Raw genomic sequence first — 18,492 nt, 5'->3', positions numbered from 1 at the left:
CACGGTGGTGTCTGTTATTTGTGAACTCCCCTTCAGCTTATTATTATAGAATTGGTAACATGAGCTATTTTACATGGATAATATCAGCTGTTTGGTATCTTTTATCGGCTTACTCTTACGAAAACCATTGCTCTGTTATAGTTACCGTATATACTCGAGTATAAGCCGACCCCCCCTAATTTTGCCACAAAAAACTGGGAAAACTTATTGACTCGAGTATAAGCCTAGGGTGGGAAATGCTCCATAGATTATTCCCCCATATGCTGACCGAAGAAGAAGCTTCTTAGATTATTCCCCCATATGCTGACCCCATAAGAAGCTCCTTAGATTATTCCCCCATATGCTGACCCCATAAGAAGCTCCTTAGATTATTCCCCCATATGCTGCCGCTGCTGTAAGTAAAAATAAAAAAAATGACATACTCACCTCTCCGTCGTTGGGTGTCAGATACTCACCTGTCCTGCGTCCATGGCTGCTCACCACTATCTGCCACGTCATTGGTCAGTGACGTTCAGACTGCAGGGGGCGCGGCGCGCACTAATCACGTCACCACGCCCTCTGCTGTCTGACGTCACTGACCGATGACAGACAGCAGCAAGCAGCCATGGACGCAGGACAGGTGAGTATCGCTATACTTACCCGTCCTGACGCTGTCTCTTGAGCCCCCAGCTTCTCCGCGCTCTCTCTTCCTGCCGCTCATTAAAACTCATGAACATGCGCATATTCATGAGTTTTAATGAGCGGTACCACGTGACCGCTGAAGGCAGGAAGAGAGAGCGCGGAGAAGCTGGGGGCTCAAGAGACAGCGTCAGGACAGGTAAGTATGACCTGACACCCCCGCCCCTCCGACCCCCCAGTGTATATGACTCGAATATAAGCCGAGAGGGGGACTTTCAGCCCAAAAAAATGGGCTGAAAATCTCGGCTTATATTCGAGTATATACGGTACTCTATGCTCTGTCCTGCCATTATGCTTTGCTTGTAGTCTGTGGCCACCATTCTTGTGCATAATTTACATCCATACCCATTAATTGATTCTAAGATAGTTTATTGAATGTTTTACTATTGATGCAATGAATTTTTTGTACAAATAAATACCTATTTTTCACAGTATATGATAACTCATTTTTTCTCCGTATTTCTGGCTATTTAAATACATTTACAAATTAAATACTGAGTAAATAATTAGCCCCTTCATGACGGAGCCCTATTTCATTTTTGCATTTCTGTTTTTCGCTCCCTTTCTTCCCAGAGCCATAACTTATTTATTTTTCTGTCAATATGGCCGTGTGAGGACTTGTTTTTTGCGGGACGAGTTGTACTTTTGAATGACACCATTGGTTTTACCATATTCTGTACTCAAGAACAGGGAGAAAAATCCAAGTGCGGTGAAATTGCAAAAAAAAATGTGCAATTCTACAACAGTTTTTTGGATTTTTTTTTACCATGTTCACCAAATGCTAAAACTGACCTGCCAATGTGATTCTCCAGGTCATTACTAGTTCATAGACACCAAATATGTCTAGGTTCTTTTTTATTTAAGTGGTGAAAAAAAAATCCAAATTTTGCTAAAAAAGAAAAAATCTCAAGTTGGGTAAGGGCTTATTTTTTGTGTGCTGAGCTGCTGTTCTTAATGATACAATTTTGGTGCAGATACGATCTTTTGTTCGTTACTGCATTTTAATGCAACGTCGCGGCAATCTAAAAATGTAATTCTGGCTTTTTGACTTTTTTTCTCGCTATGCCGTTTAGCGATCAGGTTAATCCTTTTTTTATTTTGATAGATCGTGTGATTCTGAATGCGGCGATACCAAATATGTGTATGTTTTTTTTTAATTTTTTTATTTTGAATGGGGCAAAAGGAGGCTGATTTAAACTTTTATATCTTTTTAATATTTTTTAAAACTTTTTATTTACTTTTGGCATGCTTCAATAGTCTTCATGGGAAACCAGACGCTGCCATAGCCCGATCGGCTTTGCTACATACAGACGATGATCAGATCACCTGTATGTAGCAGAACTGCTGACTTGCTATGAGTGCCGACCACAAAGCAGCGCTCATAGCAATTTGGCAGTGACAACCATAGAGGTTTCCAGGAGACCTTTGGTTGTCATGCCAACCCATAGGTGACCCGCAATCACGTGACACGATTGCCAGAATCGCATGTTAAATGCCGCTGTCCGTTTGACAGAGGCAATTTAGCGGGTTAATAGCCACATGTGGATTGTGATTCCACCCGCGGTTGTTCCGGGCACACGTCAGCTGTTCAAAACAGCTGATGTGCTGAGAAAGATGTGGATTCACCGCCGGAGCCCACATCAAAGGGGAGAAACAACATGCACAGTACTAGTATGACGCGTGTCATGAAGGGGTTAATGAAGGTTCTATACAGTATAGATGCCAAGCCACCCCACACAGTGTTAACAGTACAAAATAGATAAAGTGCTAGTGCTCATCTGTCATATTAGTAAGACACTCCGGAGGAAGTAAATGCAAAGGCACATTAAAGTCAGATGCACACACCAGTGGATTAGATTGGATAAAGATCAAATATTGTTTTTCAAGGGAGTTTCTCTTTTTCCATACTATGGTTTGGTTTTCTAACTCCTACTTATTTATAGGACCTCCATTAGGCTATTTGATCTGCATGAGAATCTACCTCCATAGCTTATATCAAATAAAAGGAGGTGTTACTCATGTGAGACACGTAACTAACACAGAACAGGAGAACTGAACTGTGTCTCATAACAAACACGTTAGCAGCTCCAGCTCACACAGCTCTTCTGCAACAACATTGTCGGTCTGCGAGATGGAAGCTGAGGCACTGAGAGGAACCTGAAGTTGCGTCAGTTAGGGCAAAGTTAGACTGCTATATTACTCACCCAAGGACCACAACACTCGGACTGGTCGTTAGCTCTCCTGACATGAGCGTGACAGCAATTCTAGGCAGCTGTAATGTTCACAGCTCTGCAGTGAGATCAGGAGGGCAACCATTACACATTGCACTGGTAACGCCCCTTTAGTGTAAAATAAGACCCGAAGGCCGATTGTCAGGGAGATCTGTGTCCAGCTAATAGTCCTGAATAGCTCATTTACATGTTAAAAAAAAAAAAAAAATTCTCCATAAATTGCAGATATCACCCACGAGTCCGGATGGCATACACCCACAAGTACTAAGAGAACTAAGTAATGTAATAGACAAACCATTATTTCTTATATTTAGAGACTCTATAGCGATGGGGTCTGTTCCACAGGACTGGTGCATAGCAAATGTGGTACCAATATTCAAAAAGGGCTCTAAAAGTGAACCTGGAAATTATAGGCCAGTAAGTCTAACTTCTATTGTTGGTAAAATATTTGAAGGGTTTCTGAGGGATGTTATTCTGGATTATCTCAATAAGAATAACTGTTTAACACCATATCAGCATGGGTTTATGAGGAATCGCTCCTGTCAAACCAATCTAATCCGCTTTTATGAAGAGGTAAGCTATAGACTGGACCAAGGTGAGTCACTGGATGTGGTATATCTTGATTTTTCCAAAGCGTTTGATACCGTGCCACACAAGAGGTTGGTACACAAAATGAGAATGCTGGGTCTGGGGGAAAATGTGTGTAAATGGGTAAGTAACTGGCTTAGTGATAGAAAGCAGAGGGTGGTTATAAATGGTATATTCTCTAACTGGGTCGCTGTGACCAGTGGGGTACCGCAGGGGTCGGTGTTGGGACCTGTTCTCTTCAACATATTTATTAACGATCTGGTAGAAGGTTTGCACAGTAAAATATCAATATTTGCAGATGATACAAAACTATGTAAAGCAGTCAATACAAAAGAAGATAGTAATCTGCTACAGATGGATCTGGATAAGTTGGAAACTTGGGCCGAAAGGTGGCAGAAGCAGTTTAACATTGATAAATGTAAGGTTATACACATGGGAAGAAGGAATCAATATCACCACTACACACTGAACGGTAAACCACTGGGTAAATCTGACATGGAGAAGGACTTGGGGATCCTAGTTAATGATAAACTTTCCTGGAGGAGAAAGTGCCAGGCAGCGGCTGCCAAGGCAGACAGGATCATGGGGTGCATTAAAAGAGGTCTGGATACACATGATGAGAGCATTATACTGCCTCTGTACAAATCTCTGGTTAGACCGCACATGGAGTACTGTGTACAGTTTTGGGCACCTGTGCTCAGGAGGACTATAATGGAACTAGAGCGGGTACAGAGGGCAACAAAATTAATAAAGGGGATGGTGGAACTACAATACCCAGAGAGATTAGCAAAATTAGGATTACTTAGTCTAGAAAAAAGACGACAGAAGGGCGATCTAATAACCATGTATAAGTATATAAGGAGACAATACAAATATCTCTCCGAGGATTTGTTTATACCAAGGAAGGTGACGGTCACAAGGGGGCATTCTCTGCGTCTGGAGGAGAAAGGGTTTTTTGCACCAACATAGAAGAGGATTCTTTACTGTTAGGGCAGTGAGAATCTGGAATTCCCTGCCTGAGGAGGTGGTGATGGCGAACTCAGTCGAAGGGTTCAAGAGAGGCCTGGATGTCTTCCTGGAGCGTAACAATATTGTATCTTACAGTTATTGTTAGGTTCTTTAGAAGGACGTAGATCTGGGGATTTATTCTGACAGAATTTTATAGGCTGAACTGGATGGACTAATGTCTTTTTTCGGCCTTACTAACTATGTTACTTTATTCAGCTTCCAATGACCTACATGGCCATATGGATGGCTTCGGAGGGTTGATCCTGACAGATGCTGTTAACAAATTCAGTTCCACTAAGTGGCTAAAAAGACTGTCTTAACCTACACATCATCACAGATTGTGATGTACAGGATAAAAATGGCTGCTGTGCAGTGATATCCATCACCCATAGACTTCCAAATAGATTCTGTGCTATTCCATACAGAAACTGCAATATATTCTGGCCAGTTGACAATTTTTGTCCTTTTTCTGGTAAACAGCGGAGGATATAGATTTATTTATATCCTGAGAAGGGTATACTTGGCAGTACATAGAATGTATGCCTAGTGTTACTTTACATAATATTTAGTTGGATATAGACATTTACAATACAATCGTGGAGCCCTATAGGATGACAGATTACAGATGCAACATCCCCTTGTAGTGGTGAAATGCTTACTTTCTTACCTGGCCACAAACTACAACCTTTATGAAGGCTTACCTCATGTTGAATGGAGCCATCAGACGTACCACATACTGACGGTCTTTAGGAAGCTTTAGTTTAGGGATTTTAGATGGGTCAAAATCTGGTGGGTAGTATTTCTAAAAGTGGGGAAAAAAGCAAAATGTAGTAGTTACTTTCCATTGTTAGAAAGCCCTGAGAGCTTTACAAAGTCAGTGAATACACTGTAGGCAATTCAGCAGGGAATGAGGTTTATTAGAGAAGAACAGAGCATATACAGAAGACCGCTGAAGGACGCAGACATGCGCACGTGTCCAGACGAGAGGACAGTGGGTGGTCTGGTCCCGACTACAGTGTAATTAGACAAAGGAAACTACAATACTGTGGAAATAGGAAATTATAGAAGAAAGCAGGCAGTGATACAACATGACAATATTTGAGAATGGAGACAAACCTCCATATAATCTTTTAAACCTCCATGTTGCTTTTAGCTAATGTCAGTACTCACATCACCGCTCTTGGCGTACTGGCATAACTCTTCATATACTGACAGCCCTGTGCTCCGAGTTTCTATATCGATTCCACATATGGACTACTCACTACCATACAACACCACTTACACATGTGGTCAAAATTGTTAGTACCCCTCATTTAATGACAGAAAAACCCACAATGCTCATAGAAATAACTTGAATCTGACAAAAGTAATAATAAATCAAAAATCTCTGAAAATGAACAAATAAAAGCCAGACATTGCTTTTCAACCATGCTTCCACAGAATTTAAAAATAAAACTCATGAAATAGGCCTGGACAGTAATGATGGTACCCCTGAAAATAATGTGACAAAAGGGTCATGTTAAATCAAGGTGTGTCCTCTAATTAGCATTACAGGTGTCTACAATCTTGGAATCAGTGAGTGGACCTGTATAGAGCGCTACAGATACACACCATGTCACCAAACAGCACAGTGAGTATCACACTCAACATGGACCAGAGGAAGCGAAGGAAAGGGTTGTCTCAGGAGATTAGAAAGAAAATTATAGACAAACATGTTAAAGGTAAAAGTTCTGAGACCATCTCCAAGCAGCTTTATGTTCCTGCGACTACAGTTGCACATATTATTCAGAAATTTAAGCTACATGGGACTGTAACCAACCTCCCTGGACGTGGCCACAGGAGGAAAATTGATGATAAATCAAAGAGATGGATAATACAAATGGTAACAGAAGAGCCCAGAATAACTTCTAAACAGATAAAAGGTGAACTTCAAGCTCAAGAAACATCAGTGTCAGATTGCACCATCCGTCGTTGTATGAGCCAAAGTGGACTTCATGGGAGACAACCAAGGAGGACACCATTGTTGAAAAAAAAAAAAATCATAAAAAAACTCCAGACTGGAATTTGCCAAACTACATGTTGACAAGCCACAAAGCTTCTGGGAGAATGTTCTATTGACAGATGACACAAAAATGGAACTTTTTGGCAAGGCACATCAGCTCTATGTTCACAGATGGAAAAAAGAAGCATGTCAAGAAAAGAACACTGTCCCTACTGTGAAACATGGAGGAGGCTCTGTTATGTTCTGGGGCTGCTTTGCTGCATCTGGCATAGGGTGTCTAGAATCTGTGCAGGGTACAATGAAATCTCAAGACTATCAAGGGATTCTAGAGAGAAATGTGCTGCCCAGTGTCAGAAAGCTTGGTCTCAGTCACAGGTCATGGGTCTTGCAACAGGCTAATGACCCAAAACACACAGGCTAAAAACACCCAAGAATGGCTATGAGGAAAACATTGGACTATTCTGAAGTGGCCTTGTACAGTTGTGGCCAAAAGTATTGACACCCCTGCAATTCTGTCAGATAATACTCAGTTTCTTCCTGAAAATGATTGCAAACACAAATTCTTTGGTATTATTATCTTCATTTAATTTGTCTTAAATGAAAAAACACAAAAATAATTGTCCTAAAGCCAAATTGGATATAATTCCACACCAAACATAAAAAAGAGGGTGGACAAAAGTATTGGCACTGTTCGAAAAATCATGTGATGCTTCTCTAATTTGTGTAATTAACAGCACCTGTAACTTACCTGCGGCACCTAACAGGTGTTGGCAATAACTAAATCACACTTGCAGCCAGTTGACATGGATTAAAGTTGACACTCAACCTCTGTCCTGTGTCCTTGTGTGTACCACATTGAGCATGGAGAAAAGAAAGAACATCAAAGAACTGTCTGAGGACTTGAGAAACCAAATTGTGAGGAAGCATGAGCAATCTCAAGGCTGCACGTCCATCTCCAAAGACCTGAATGTTCCTGTGTCTACCGTGCGCAGTGTCCTGTGGCTAACCTCCCTAGATGTGGACGGAAAATAAAAATTGACAAGAGATTTCAACGCAAGATTGTGCGGATGTTGGATAAAGAACCTTGACTAACATGCAAACAAGTTAAAGCTGCCCTGCAGTCCGAGGGTACAAAAGTGTCAACCCGTACTATCCATCGGCGTCTGAATGAAAAGGGACTGTATGGTAGGAGACCCAGGAAGACCCCACTTCTTACCCCGAGACATAAAAAAGCCAGGCTGGTGTTTGCCAAAACTTACCTGAAAAAGCCTAAAACGTTTTGGAAGAATGTTCTCTGGTCAGATGAGACAAAAGTAGAGCTTTTTGGGCAAAGGCATCAACATAGAGTTTACAGGAGAAAAAAAAAGAGGCATTCAAAGAAAAAAAACACTGTCCCTACAGTCAAACATGGCGGAGGTTCCCTGATGTTTTGGGGTTGCTTTGCTGCCTCTGGCACTGGACTGCTTGACTGTGTGCATGGCATTATGAAGTCAGAAGACTACCAACAAATTTTGCAGCATAATGTAGGGCCCAGTGTGAGAAAGCTGGGTCTCCCTCAGAGGTCATGGGTCTTCCAGAAGGACAATGACCCAAAACACACTTCAAAAAGCACTAGAAAATGGATTGAGAGAAAGCACTGGAGACTTCTAAGGTGGCCAGCAATGAGTCCAGAACTGAATCCCATAGAACACCTGTGGAGAGATCTAAAAATGGCAGTTTGGAGAAGGCACCCTTCAAATATCAGGGACCTGGAGCAGTTTGCCAAAGAAGAATGGTCTAAAATTCCAGCAGAGCATTGTAAGAAACTCATTGATGGTTACCGGAAGCAGTTGGTCCCAGTTATTTTGGCTAAAGGTTGTCAATACTTTTGTCTGGCCCATTTTTGGAGTTTTGTGTGAAATGATCAATGTTTTGCTTTTTGCTTCATTCTCTTTTGTGTTTTTTCATTTAAGACAAATTAAATGAAGATAATAATACCAAAGAATTTGTGTTTGCAATCATTTTCAGGAAGAAACTGAGTATTATCTGACAGAATTGCAGGGGTGTCAATACTTTTGGCCACAACTGTATGAGCCCTGACCTAAATGCTATTGAGCATGCCGTCTGGAAAAGGCAACATTCAAACACGAGACAACTGGAGCAGTTAGCTCTTGAGGACTGGGCCAAAATACCTTTCGAGAGGTGCAGAAGTCTCATTGACAGCTACAGGAATCGTTTGATTGCAGTGATTGCCTCAAAAGGTTGTGCAACAAAATATTAAGCTAAGGGTACCATCATTTCTGTCCAGGCCTATTTCATGAGTTTTATTATTTTAAAAATTCTGTAGATCAATAATTCACACTGTAGGAGAAAGAAGCGTAAAATAGGGTCTTATCCGACGGATATATTAAAGAAAGTAGTCAGATTGCACTCACCTGATATGTGAGAAATAAAGGCACATAGAATCGTCAGTCAGCTGCCACAGATCCACAGGTCAAACTTGTGACCGCAAGCGTAATTATTGGAGATTTTGTGGATTATTTTCCTGCGCTGCTGTATAAGATTAAGGAGCAACCAATTCATAAAAGAGATTATGGTTTATTCACAATCTCAACACGTTTTGAAGTACAAGCCTTCTTCCTGACTTTTTTGTTGAGATTGTGAATAAACCATCATCTCTTTTATGAATTGGTTGCTCCTTATAGGGAATCTGTCACCTCATTTTTGGCCAATAAGATGCGGCCACCGGCATCAGGGGCTTACCTACAGCATTCTGTAATGCTGTAGATAAGCCCCCGATGTAACCTGAAAGATAAGAAAAACGAGTCATACTATACTCACCGGGGGGTGGTCCGGCGCCTCCCATCTTCCTTGCTTCCCGTCGTGGCTCCGGCGCAGGCGTACTGCTCTGCCCTGTTGAGGGCAGAGTACTGCAGTGCACAGGCGCTGGACCTCTCTGACCTTTCCCGGCGCCTGCGCACTGCAGTACTCTGTCCTCAACAGGGCAGAGCAGTACGCCTGCGCCGGAGCCGCGTCGGGAAGAGGACGTCATCGCAGGAAGATGGGAGGTGCTGGACCCGTACAGCAACACCCACCTTATATACGAAAAATAGGTGACAGATTCCTTTAATCTTATACAGGAGCACAGGAAAATAATCCACGCAATCTCCAGTAATTTAAAATTCTGTGGAAGTATAGTTGAAAAGCAATGTCTGGTTTTCATTTGTACACTTTCATGGATTTTTTCAGTTATTATTACTTTTGTTAGATTCAAGTTATTTCTAACCATTGTGGGATTTTCTGTCATTAAACGAGGGGTGCCAACAATTTTTGTATTAGGCTAGCTATTCCAATTAGTCTTGCTGGACTCCATCCACACTTACTGATGTCCTTTTATACCTCCATTCTGGGGAGATGGCTGCTAGCCACAATATGGATGGTCAGCATATTATGGGTAACCGTTCTCTTACATCTATTACCCATAGTTTTTCACAATCTCGCAGTAGATAAGTGAAATGTGATTGCTGTTTTGTCTGGTAGCCATCCCAAAAGTGCCCTGAAACTGGTTTCAGCCATTGATGGAGATATGGCTCTCAAATAGAGAAGCCTTTGGGAAAACATATGAAGAAAACAAAAAAAATGGCACACTTAGGGCATGCTGCCCTATGAAAAGAGTAAAAGAGAAAACAAAAACACCATAAAAAAATAAACATACTGCCGTGTTCATACTTCCCAACAGATGGATACCGCAAAAATTTGCTACCAAAAAAAATGCCAAAAATACAGCCTTTTTCTTAAAAGCTGTGTCTGTGAAGGCGCCATAACTCATCCATTAGACAGATGATATAAGCAAAGATTCGCTCATACTTGCTTATAAATATATCAAGTGCAATGTAATAAAAAAAAAAAAAAATCGCATTGCACTATTATTATTCAGTGAGGCAGTGAGTTTTTCTTCAGCTGGCGTATGGCTGCATAAAACAGCTCAGACTCACCAATGCAAGTCAATGGATACGAGAAAAAAAATCAGACATCAAACAGACCATCCATATGCAGTCCAATCTTTAAACACAAATATCAAATATATATAATAGCTATCCTGCAAATATATAATGTCACAGCCACCCTACAACTTGCACCCATTAGTGCCTTTCATGTGGCACTAAAGGGTGTTTAGGATGGTTCAACCTAATAAATAAAAGACATTGGGGTCCCCCTTATTTTGGATAACCAGCTAAGGTAAAGCAGACAGCGGTGGACTTCTATATCACGCTGGGAAGATCCCTGGTTATTGGGCCCTTCCCAGCCTAAAAATAGCAGCCTGCAGCCACCCCAGAAGTGGAGCATCACATTAGATGCGCTAATTCTGGCACTTCGCGATTGCTCTGGTGTGGTGGCAATCGGGGTAATGGCATTTGGGGTTGATTGCAGCTGTGAACTGTCAAAAAACACAGCTGAGATCAAGTCCTGGTGTTAGTAATGGAGAGGGGTCTATCAGACACCCCCAATACTAACCCAGTATGCAAAAAGAAAAACACACACATTCTCTTTTAAAAACGTCCCTGATTCACCAATTTATTAAAAGAAAAATCCATGCAGGTTCAACTTAGTCAAGTGCTTCCGAAGACGTTCAATTCCTCGTTCTGAGGCTCCATAGGCTTTGAGCAGCAGCCACACCCTGCGACTGATGAGCGGCGACATCAGTAACGTTACTGATGTCACCACTCAATCGTTGGGTCTCGCGGTGTACAGCGGGAGTGGCTGCCGCTCAAAGCCTATGGAGCTTCAGAACGAGGAATGTCCTGGGAAGGGCTGGACTATGTCGGACTGGCTGCGTGGGACCTTCTAGTAAACTGATGCACGAGAGACCGTGTCTTGTTTTTGTTTCTCTCGTTTTAGGGGGTTTCCATTTGTGGATGTCATATTCCTTGGACCTGCTCTATGGCTGCCCCATTCATTCCCTATAGGGCTACTGAATGCTGTGCTCGGATGTTCCCAGCAGTCCTGTGGACAGTGAATGGAGTGGGGGTCGGGTCTTAGATTTTATTAAGGGGTTAAAGGCTCCCACCAGTCAGTAAATGGGCGACACCGTGTATTAACTGAAACAAAGTGGCCCGCACCCCCTACTAAAGGATGCTGTGCCGTGCACCCCAGAACTAAATCGGACAACCCCTTCACGGGTGCAATTCTTAATGAATTAGGGTATCGTTCAGCCTCCGTACGCCAGAGATCTACTCCAGTGAGGGACTGGAGTACAACAAGGAGCTGCGCAAAAATGTTTACACTAGAATTCAGCCAATGGGCCTGCAAACCCCGACCCGTGGGTGACCCCAGAGTTTCTGCCTCAGTCAATGGCCCACTCAGGCGCCATGTGGGAGATTTCCACCTGAATTTCGAAAAGGAAATGATTTCTCCACAACCAACATGAAGCAGGTAGAGGGGCTCAGGTGCCACTGCTGGGCTTCAATGGGAGCTGCTTATAGCCCTGCTTCTTCCCTTATTTCCATGGAGCCATGCCCTGGTGATGAGGACCCTCTCACTGTACCCATAGAGCCCCTCTAATGGTCTGCTAATGTGGGGGCGTCAGTCTGTGCCCCGCGGCTGCGCAGTACAGACCGGCCACAAACTTACATTGAGAACTTTCCGCTCCGACATTATCGCTCCTCAGGCGTCCCGTCGTCGCACTGAATTCACGTCAGTGACGTCACAGCCTTCGTCTTCACGACCCCGGTTTAACAGCGGTAGAAATTTAGAATCCAGCAAGCGATCACTGTGTCTTCACTAACGCGCACCGCGGCGGCCATTTTCTTGTAGACTCCGCCAGCATCGCTATTATGCACTGTTTTCCTCAGCTCCTTACCAACCAGCCCAGACAACAGCTTCATTTTCAGTTTTTTTCTGTCTTATTTTAAGGCCATAACGTATTTTTAAAGCTTTTCTACGTAGCCCTATAAGGACTTGTTTATTTTTTCTAAAAGGGGTATTCTTAAGTTTGGAAGTGATCCCTTACCATGGGGTAGGGGTTAACTTCCCAATCGGTGTGGGTCGAACTGCAGGGACCTCCACCGACCCAGATAACCAAGCAAAAGTGGGTCATGTGCAGTGCCTCTCCATTACCTGGACAGCGCCTTCCTAAATGAAGTCATCCCCCTTGTAAAGCTAAAAATACCATATCCTCAGCGGTCCAGCGATGGCGCTAGGTCTCCCGTGGTCTGTGTGAGTCCTGCAGACAATTGATGGTTGCCATTTGGATGAACCATTTTCATCTCTTCTGCTTGCCCGACTGTCTTCCACGGATGGTAAGAGTGCCAAAGGCCAGTAGCAGCCCCTGATAGGCTGCAGGGCTCACGTGACTTAACGTCACACAAGCCCTGGGAGACCTAGCGCCGACATCGCTGAAACAGTCAGTGGGGGGGTGACTATACAGTTCAATAGAAAAAAAAAACCTGCGTTGGCATGTGGTGCGAGGAAGCACGGACCTCGTGTAGTCATCACGTGCAGGTAATGAAGAAAACAAAAAGCTGATCCAGCTTCCAAAAATAATCCAAAATTTACTGTAGCATAATAAAAACAGAGAGTGACGGACAGAGTTCCCATATCATCTGACACAGGGCCGTGTTTAGAGTTTAAGCTGCCCTAGGCACTTTCAGTGCTGCCTCCCCCATTGGCGAGTATGACTAATGCAGGTACTGTCAGCAGTGACTTGGGCTACTTTCACATCAGCGATTTTTGCCATTTGCTGCAGATCCGGCAGTTTTTCCACATCTGCCACGTAACAGATCACTTACGGCAACACTGCGTTCGGCCTCATTCATTCCCTATGGGACTAGCAGATATGTGCGGCACTTGCGGTTTTGCCGCAATCCGGCAAATGCGGTACTTGCAGCAACGGAAAAAAAATGCTGCTAGCTGTGATTTTTTTTTCGTCTCACCGCAAGTGCAGCACATGTCCGCAAGCAGCCATCACTACCTGTCCCTGCACCTTGCTAGCTCATCCCTAACCATCCCTCTCTGACCTAAAACTACAGTCTCTGGGTCTCCATTCTCTCCCCCTCGCTGCTCTAATTGCGCCCCGCTGGGCGTCATCAATCCTTCTCTTCTCGCCGCCCATGTTAAAACAGTAGAGAAAAGAAAAGCCGGGGTTCATCCGCGCTAGACCACAAGGAACCAACCGAAGATGCAAGCAAACCTTTATTCACATTCAAGCCTTGAATGTGAATAAAGGTTTGCTTGCATCTTCGGTTGGTTCCTTGTGGTCTAGCGCGGACGAACCCCGGCTTTTCTCTTCTCTACTGTTTTATCTGCATCCCGGGATCTGCAGCGGCCAAAACTTCCTTAGGTGGTTGTGACCCTTCACAACCACATCAGGTGAGTGGATTACCTTTGTTAAACATGCTGGTGTCCCTCATTTACCGCCTTAGTGCGCTCCCCCTCTTTATTTTTTGCGCCCCCTACGTTGAAATTCCCACCTCCTCATAGTATGACGCGCAGCCGGACGTCAGTTATGGTCCAGTACATTGTGGGGGCTTATCAGGTGTACGGGCCAGCTTCAATACGAGCATTGTGCCCGGACTCAGACCGTACAGCTGTAAGGATTAGCAAGAGTGGACCCTCTGGGTCGCGGTACCGAGGTCCCTGGAGTGAGCTGGCCAGGTGGTGCCAACCCTTATACAAGGATCGTTAGGAGCAGGCCCGAAGGAGTCGAATACAGCGACAGCTGATACCAAGAGCGGCGGCTCAAGTGAGGATGAGACAACAAGGCTGAGGGTCAGGGGCGACCGGAGTCAGGAGCGACCGGAGTCAGGAGCGACCAGAGTCAGGAGCGACCAGAGTCAGGAGCGACCAGAGTCAGGAGCGACCAGAGTCAGGGGCGAGTAGAGTCAGGAGCGACAGGAATCAGGAGCAACAGGAATCAGGAGCGACTGGAGTCAGGAGCGACTGGAGTCAGGGGTGAGTAGAGTCAGGAGTGACAGGACGGGGCCAGAGTACTGTACAGGAAGGCACACGATAATCAGGCGCCTCCAAGAAGGAGGAGCCACCTGATATACCCAGTGCTGGCTCCCGATTGGAGATCACTCCTCAGGGACAGTGCTGAAGGGGTTAACAGGGGATGGTAGCGAGCGCCCGCAGCCTAAGGCGCATGCCCGGAGCTAGAGCAGGACAGAAGCAGGAGGAAGGAGAGAGCCCACGCTGGATTCCCCGGGCGGCAGGACGGGAGGCTGGAATCGCAGCGCGACGCCGGGAACGTTAAGCGGAGGGCTGGGGAAGCATGTGGCATGAGGGAGCAGGAGCGGGCACCGGCTTGGCAGCCGACGCCGGCGTGATAGCAGGCGCCGGCATGACAGGCGCCGGCATGACAGTACCCCCCTTTCCGTCTCCTCCTCCTGAGATTGGTCAGGAATCTATTCAGAATGCGGGGAGCATCAACATTCTCTCGAGGTTCCCAAGACCTCTCCTCAGGACCGAACCCTTTCCAATCGATAAGGAAGAAGGTCTTTCCCCTAACCTTCTTCATGGCTAAAATAACTCTCACTTCAAAGATGTCATTTGCCCCTACTGGCTGAGGAACAACGGGAGGCGCAGGGCAAAACTGATTGAGGATGTGTGGTGCTAATAAAATTATGGATATCTTATAGCCTACATATTGTAATTTATTGCTTATATGCTTTGATATAGTGTGGTCACTAGACCAAGGGTGGAAAGTATTGCAAATATGAAATATGGTTGTTTGAATCCAAACACTATATATTGCAATATACTACGGTGTAATATCTTTAATGAATATTTATGCTGCTTGAACAAGGAAGTCTTGTGTTCAATAATAGTATGATTCTCGAAGAGAGAGACCGAAATGTTTGGATGGTCTCATGTAGCAATGGTCATGCATGATATCAATAATCAAGGACCGATTGTGATACAAATGAGACAAGTATGCGTGTGTGCCTGGGTTACGATAGGTATCCAGTTTTCAGAATAGGTGATTATGGAAGTCATGCTGCCCATATATTACCTGTTATGAATGAGTCACCGAGGAGGAAAAAACAAAAAGCAAGCTAAGCCCAGAAAACCAGAGAGGTTGGTAACTAGCGGATTGCAGACCCCTAATCCTATCCACAACAACTAGCAGTAGTCGTGGAGCATGCCTACGGTGGTCCTAGATGCCGCGACACGGCCGGAGAACTACCGTAAATAAGCCTAAAGAAAGAAAGGGAAAATCTAAACTGCCCCAGAGCAGACCCCAAAGCAATAGACAATGTCATGATCACGTGTGTCTGGACTCAGATGTTTCCGCAAGGCGAACCCATGTGACACACGTGACCCTGGATACACCGCCTCCAGTGGGGCGCATTTAAATAATAAAACGTGCAGGTGGATACGCCGCCTCCACCTGGCGAATTTAGGTATTACACGTTATACACATAAAATCTGGAAACCCCGCCTCCAGTACGGCGAATTTAAATAATAAAGGGGGAACCTGGGAAACTTTAACAATGGTGGGCCCTGCGATAGGGAATGGGGGACGTGGAGACCTCCTAAGCTCCCCTGAGCCAGTGTCCCTGCACTCCTGACATTCCCTATACAGGCTCCGAACCTGTCGCCGCACGCGTACCTTAACGCCCTTGCTCACCCTGACCCTAAACCCTCACTAGGGAATGGGTCGGTGCGGAGTCTAATCCCACCACTGCACTAATAACACACATGAGGAAAGAGACAATACAGGGGAAACACCACTTAGCTTTGCTCTGTTGCGTGCGCTCCTAGCAACAGAGCCCACCACCTGCGTGCGTCTTCTCCTCCACCTGGATCCATCACCATAACTGGATCCGTCACCATAGTGCAGCCTGGGAGCAGAGTCCATCACCACTTGCAGCAGTCCAGTACACAGAGTCCCAAGATGAGTCCAGCCTCTGCCAAGAATCCAAGCATGCTCGAGTCCAGTTCTCAGCAACCAAGTCGAACATGCTGAGTGCAACTCTCTTCCTAGTCGCCACTCCTCTAAGCCATGCCCACACTTCCTGCTGACACCATAAACTGCGACTCCACCAAGCCATGCCAGTCCTTCCTGCAGACACCATTAGCTGGCACTCATCCTCTCTGGCTGACTGCGCAGGACTCCTATCCTGCTCCATCCTTCCACCAGGCTCTCCAACAACTAAGCAAGAAATATCACCAGCCCTGAGTGAACCCCCTAAGCACACCTTTATAGGGAGTCACCTGATCCCTAATTAAGTGAACATTAACCTAAACCTAAGGTGCGATACCGCTAACCACCACCGGGGACAGTCAAAACACCTTTGAACTCAACCAAAGTAAAAAAAGTTCACTTTGTGCTTTTAATACCGCCAGATCCAACACTGGATCATGACAGACAGCCCCCAACATGTATTGTCGGTGAAACAAGATGAAAACACAGACACAGGTAGAAAGATAGGCTGAGCAAACGATGGGGCCCTCGCTAACTAGAAAGGACAGGAAAGAAAAGCTGCTGTCTGCAATCACGCAAAAAACCCTGCCAAAAAGAAAGTCCAACACGTCTGATAGAAAAAGGCCCTGAAGTCGCTAGACTTCAAATCACTATATCAGCACTCAGGTATATTCTGAAGACAGAGCAAAAGAGATCAACTGATCAGAGACAAAATGGGGATTCAGCCCAGTCCCAGCCTGGGCTGGCTGAACACAAAAACTAAGTAAACCAGACAAAAACTCATATGAACAATAGCAGAGAAAACTTAGCTTTAGGAAGGCAGGAACCAAACTGGAAACCAGGAGCCAGAGTCAGGAAAAATAACCAGCAAGAAACTAGGGAGTCGGCTGCCTTAAATCCAATCAGAAACTCCTGATGTCCAATCGCAGTCCTCTTACTCAGGTGGCCGGTCTCTGCCATTTAGATCAGCTTCATTACCTCCCTTCACCAACAGAGGGAGTCCAGATAGAGAACTCACTACTCCTCTGTCAGCACAGCCAGCTCCATAACCCTCACCAGAAGCCAGAGGCAAACCCGAAAATGAGCTTACAACAGTATCCCCCGTTGAGGAGGGGTCACCGAACCCTCATCCATGCCACCAGGCCGATCAGGATGGGCCCGATGAAAAGCACGAACCAATCTATCGGCATTAATATCAGAGGCAGAGACCCAAGAATTGTCCTCCTGGCCATAACCCTTCCACTTGACCAAATACTGGAGTCTCTGTCTAGCCAGACGAGAATCCAGTATTTTCTCTACCTCATATTCCACATTACCTTCAACCAATACAGGGTCAGGAGGTGCAGCCATAGGAACTACTGGCTCAACATATCTCTTCAACAGCGACTTATGAAACACGTTATGGATCTTAAACGTAACAGGAAGAGCTTGAACTTTGGAGAAGCCACCTTCATAGAGATATTCTTTGATGACAACCAAACCATAGTTTAGACAGGTGTCAGTTACTACAGTGGGGAACCAGCTAGGAAAGTGTAGTGGACGTGCAGTACCTTGGGTTGACCATTAGATGGCAGGGAGGAGTGTGAGCAAAGGACTTGACATCAGCTTAGGGCTTTAGAAACCGTTGGTCATGGGGGGCGGAGTTACAGTGAGAGGGGACCGGGAGTGCTATAAATACTGAGGGAGGGTTCCAGAAGGTTCCAGTCCCCAGGGGGAGCTCCAGTGACAGGAGGACTGTGACAGTCTGTGCGCTGTGAGGAGAATCCAAACCAGGGGGACTGAGGAGAGAGAACGTCAGGGGGGTGGTCCTGACAGGAATACTGCAATATAGACGAGACACAGAGGTTATATCGACGAGGCACAGAGGTGACGGATACCGTGTTAAGAAAGACGTTGTGACCAGTGAAATTACTGTTGGTTTACGGGCCTAAGGCGGCCACAGTGACGGACCTGTCAAAAGCGTCAACAAGAGTAAAGGGACGGTACGTATAAATACGTCCCTGTCGAAAGTACGGTGTTCTGTGGTGTATTGTAACCGGAGAGCCTTGAGGAAAATTGCGGAGTGCTGTGAGGCTGTCAAG

The 18,492-nt window shown here is 45.2% G+C and overlaps 1 protein-coding gene across 2 annotated transcripts in view; it reads right to left on the bottom strand.

Annotated features, from left to right (window-relative positions):
• Nucleotides 1–12,277, bottom strand: part of YJU2 (YJU2 splicing factor homolog) — a 62,476-nt gene extending 50,199 nt beyond the window's left edge. The window contains exons 1-2 of one of the 2 annotated variants that reach the window (XM_073544531.1): nucleotides 12,118–12,277; nucleotides 5,207–5,307 (exon numbers count right to left, since the gene is read on the bottom strand). In XM_073544531.1, the coding sequence (XP_073400632.1) occupies nucleotides 5,207–5,307; nucleotides 12,118–12,141 (125 nt within the window). In that variant the 5' untranslated portion in view covers nucleotides 12,142–12,277. Of the gene's footprint in view, nucleotides 1–5,206; nucleotides 5,308–11,872; nucleotides 12,004–12,117 lie in introns of those variants that run through there. The other variant, XM_073544540.1, reaches the window with a different exon arrangement.
• Nucleotides 12,278–18,492: the final 6,215 nt, after the last annotated feature.

Source organism: Dendrobates tinctorius, unplaced genomic scaffold, assembly GCF_039654945.1.
Source record: "Dendrobates tinctorius isolate UK_male_01 unplaced genomic scaffold, ASM3965494v1 ptg000011l, whole genome shotgun sequence".
In the NCBI taxonomy this organism is placed as follows: domain Eukaryota; kingdom Metazoa; phylum Chordata; class Amphibia; order Anura; family Dendrobatidae; genus Dendrobates; species Dendrobates tinctorius.
Note: the sequence above shows the minus strand (reverse complement) of the source record. Positions and strands in the feature narration are given on the sequence as shown.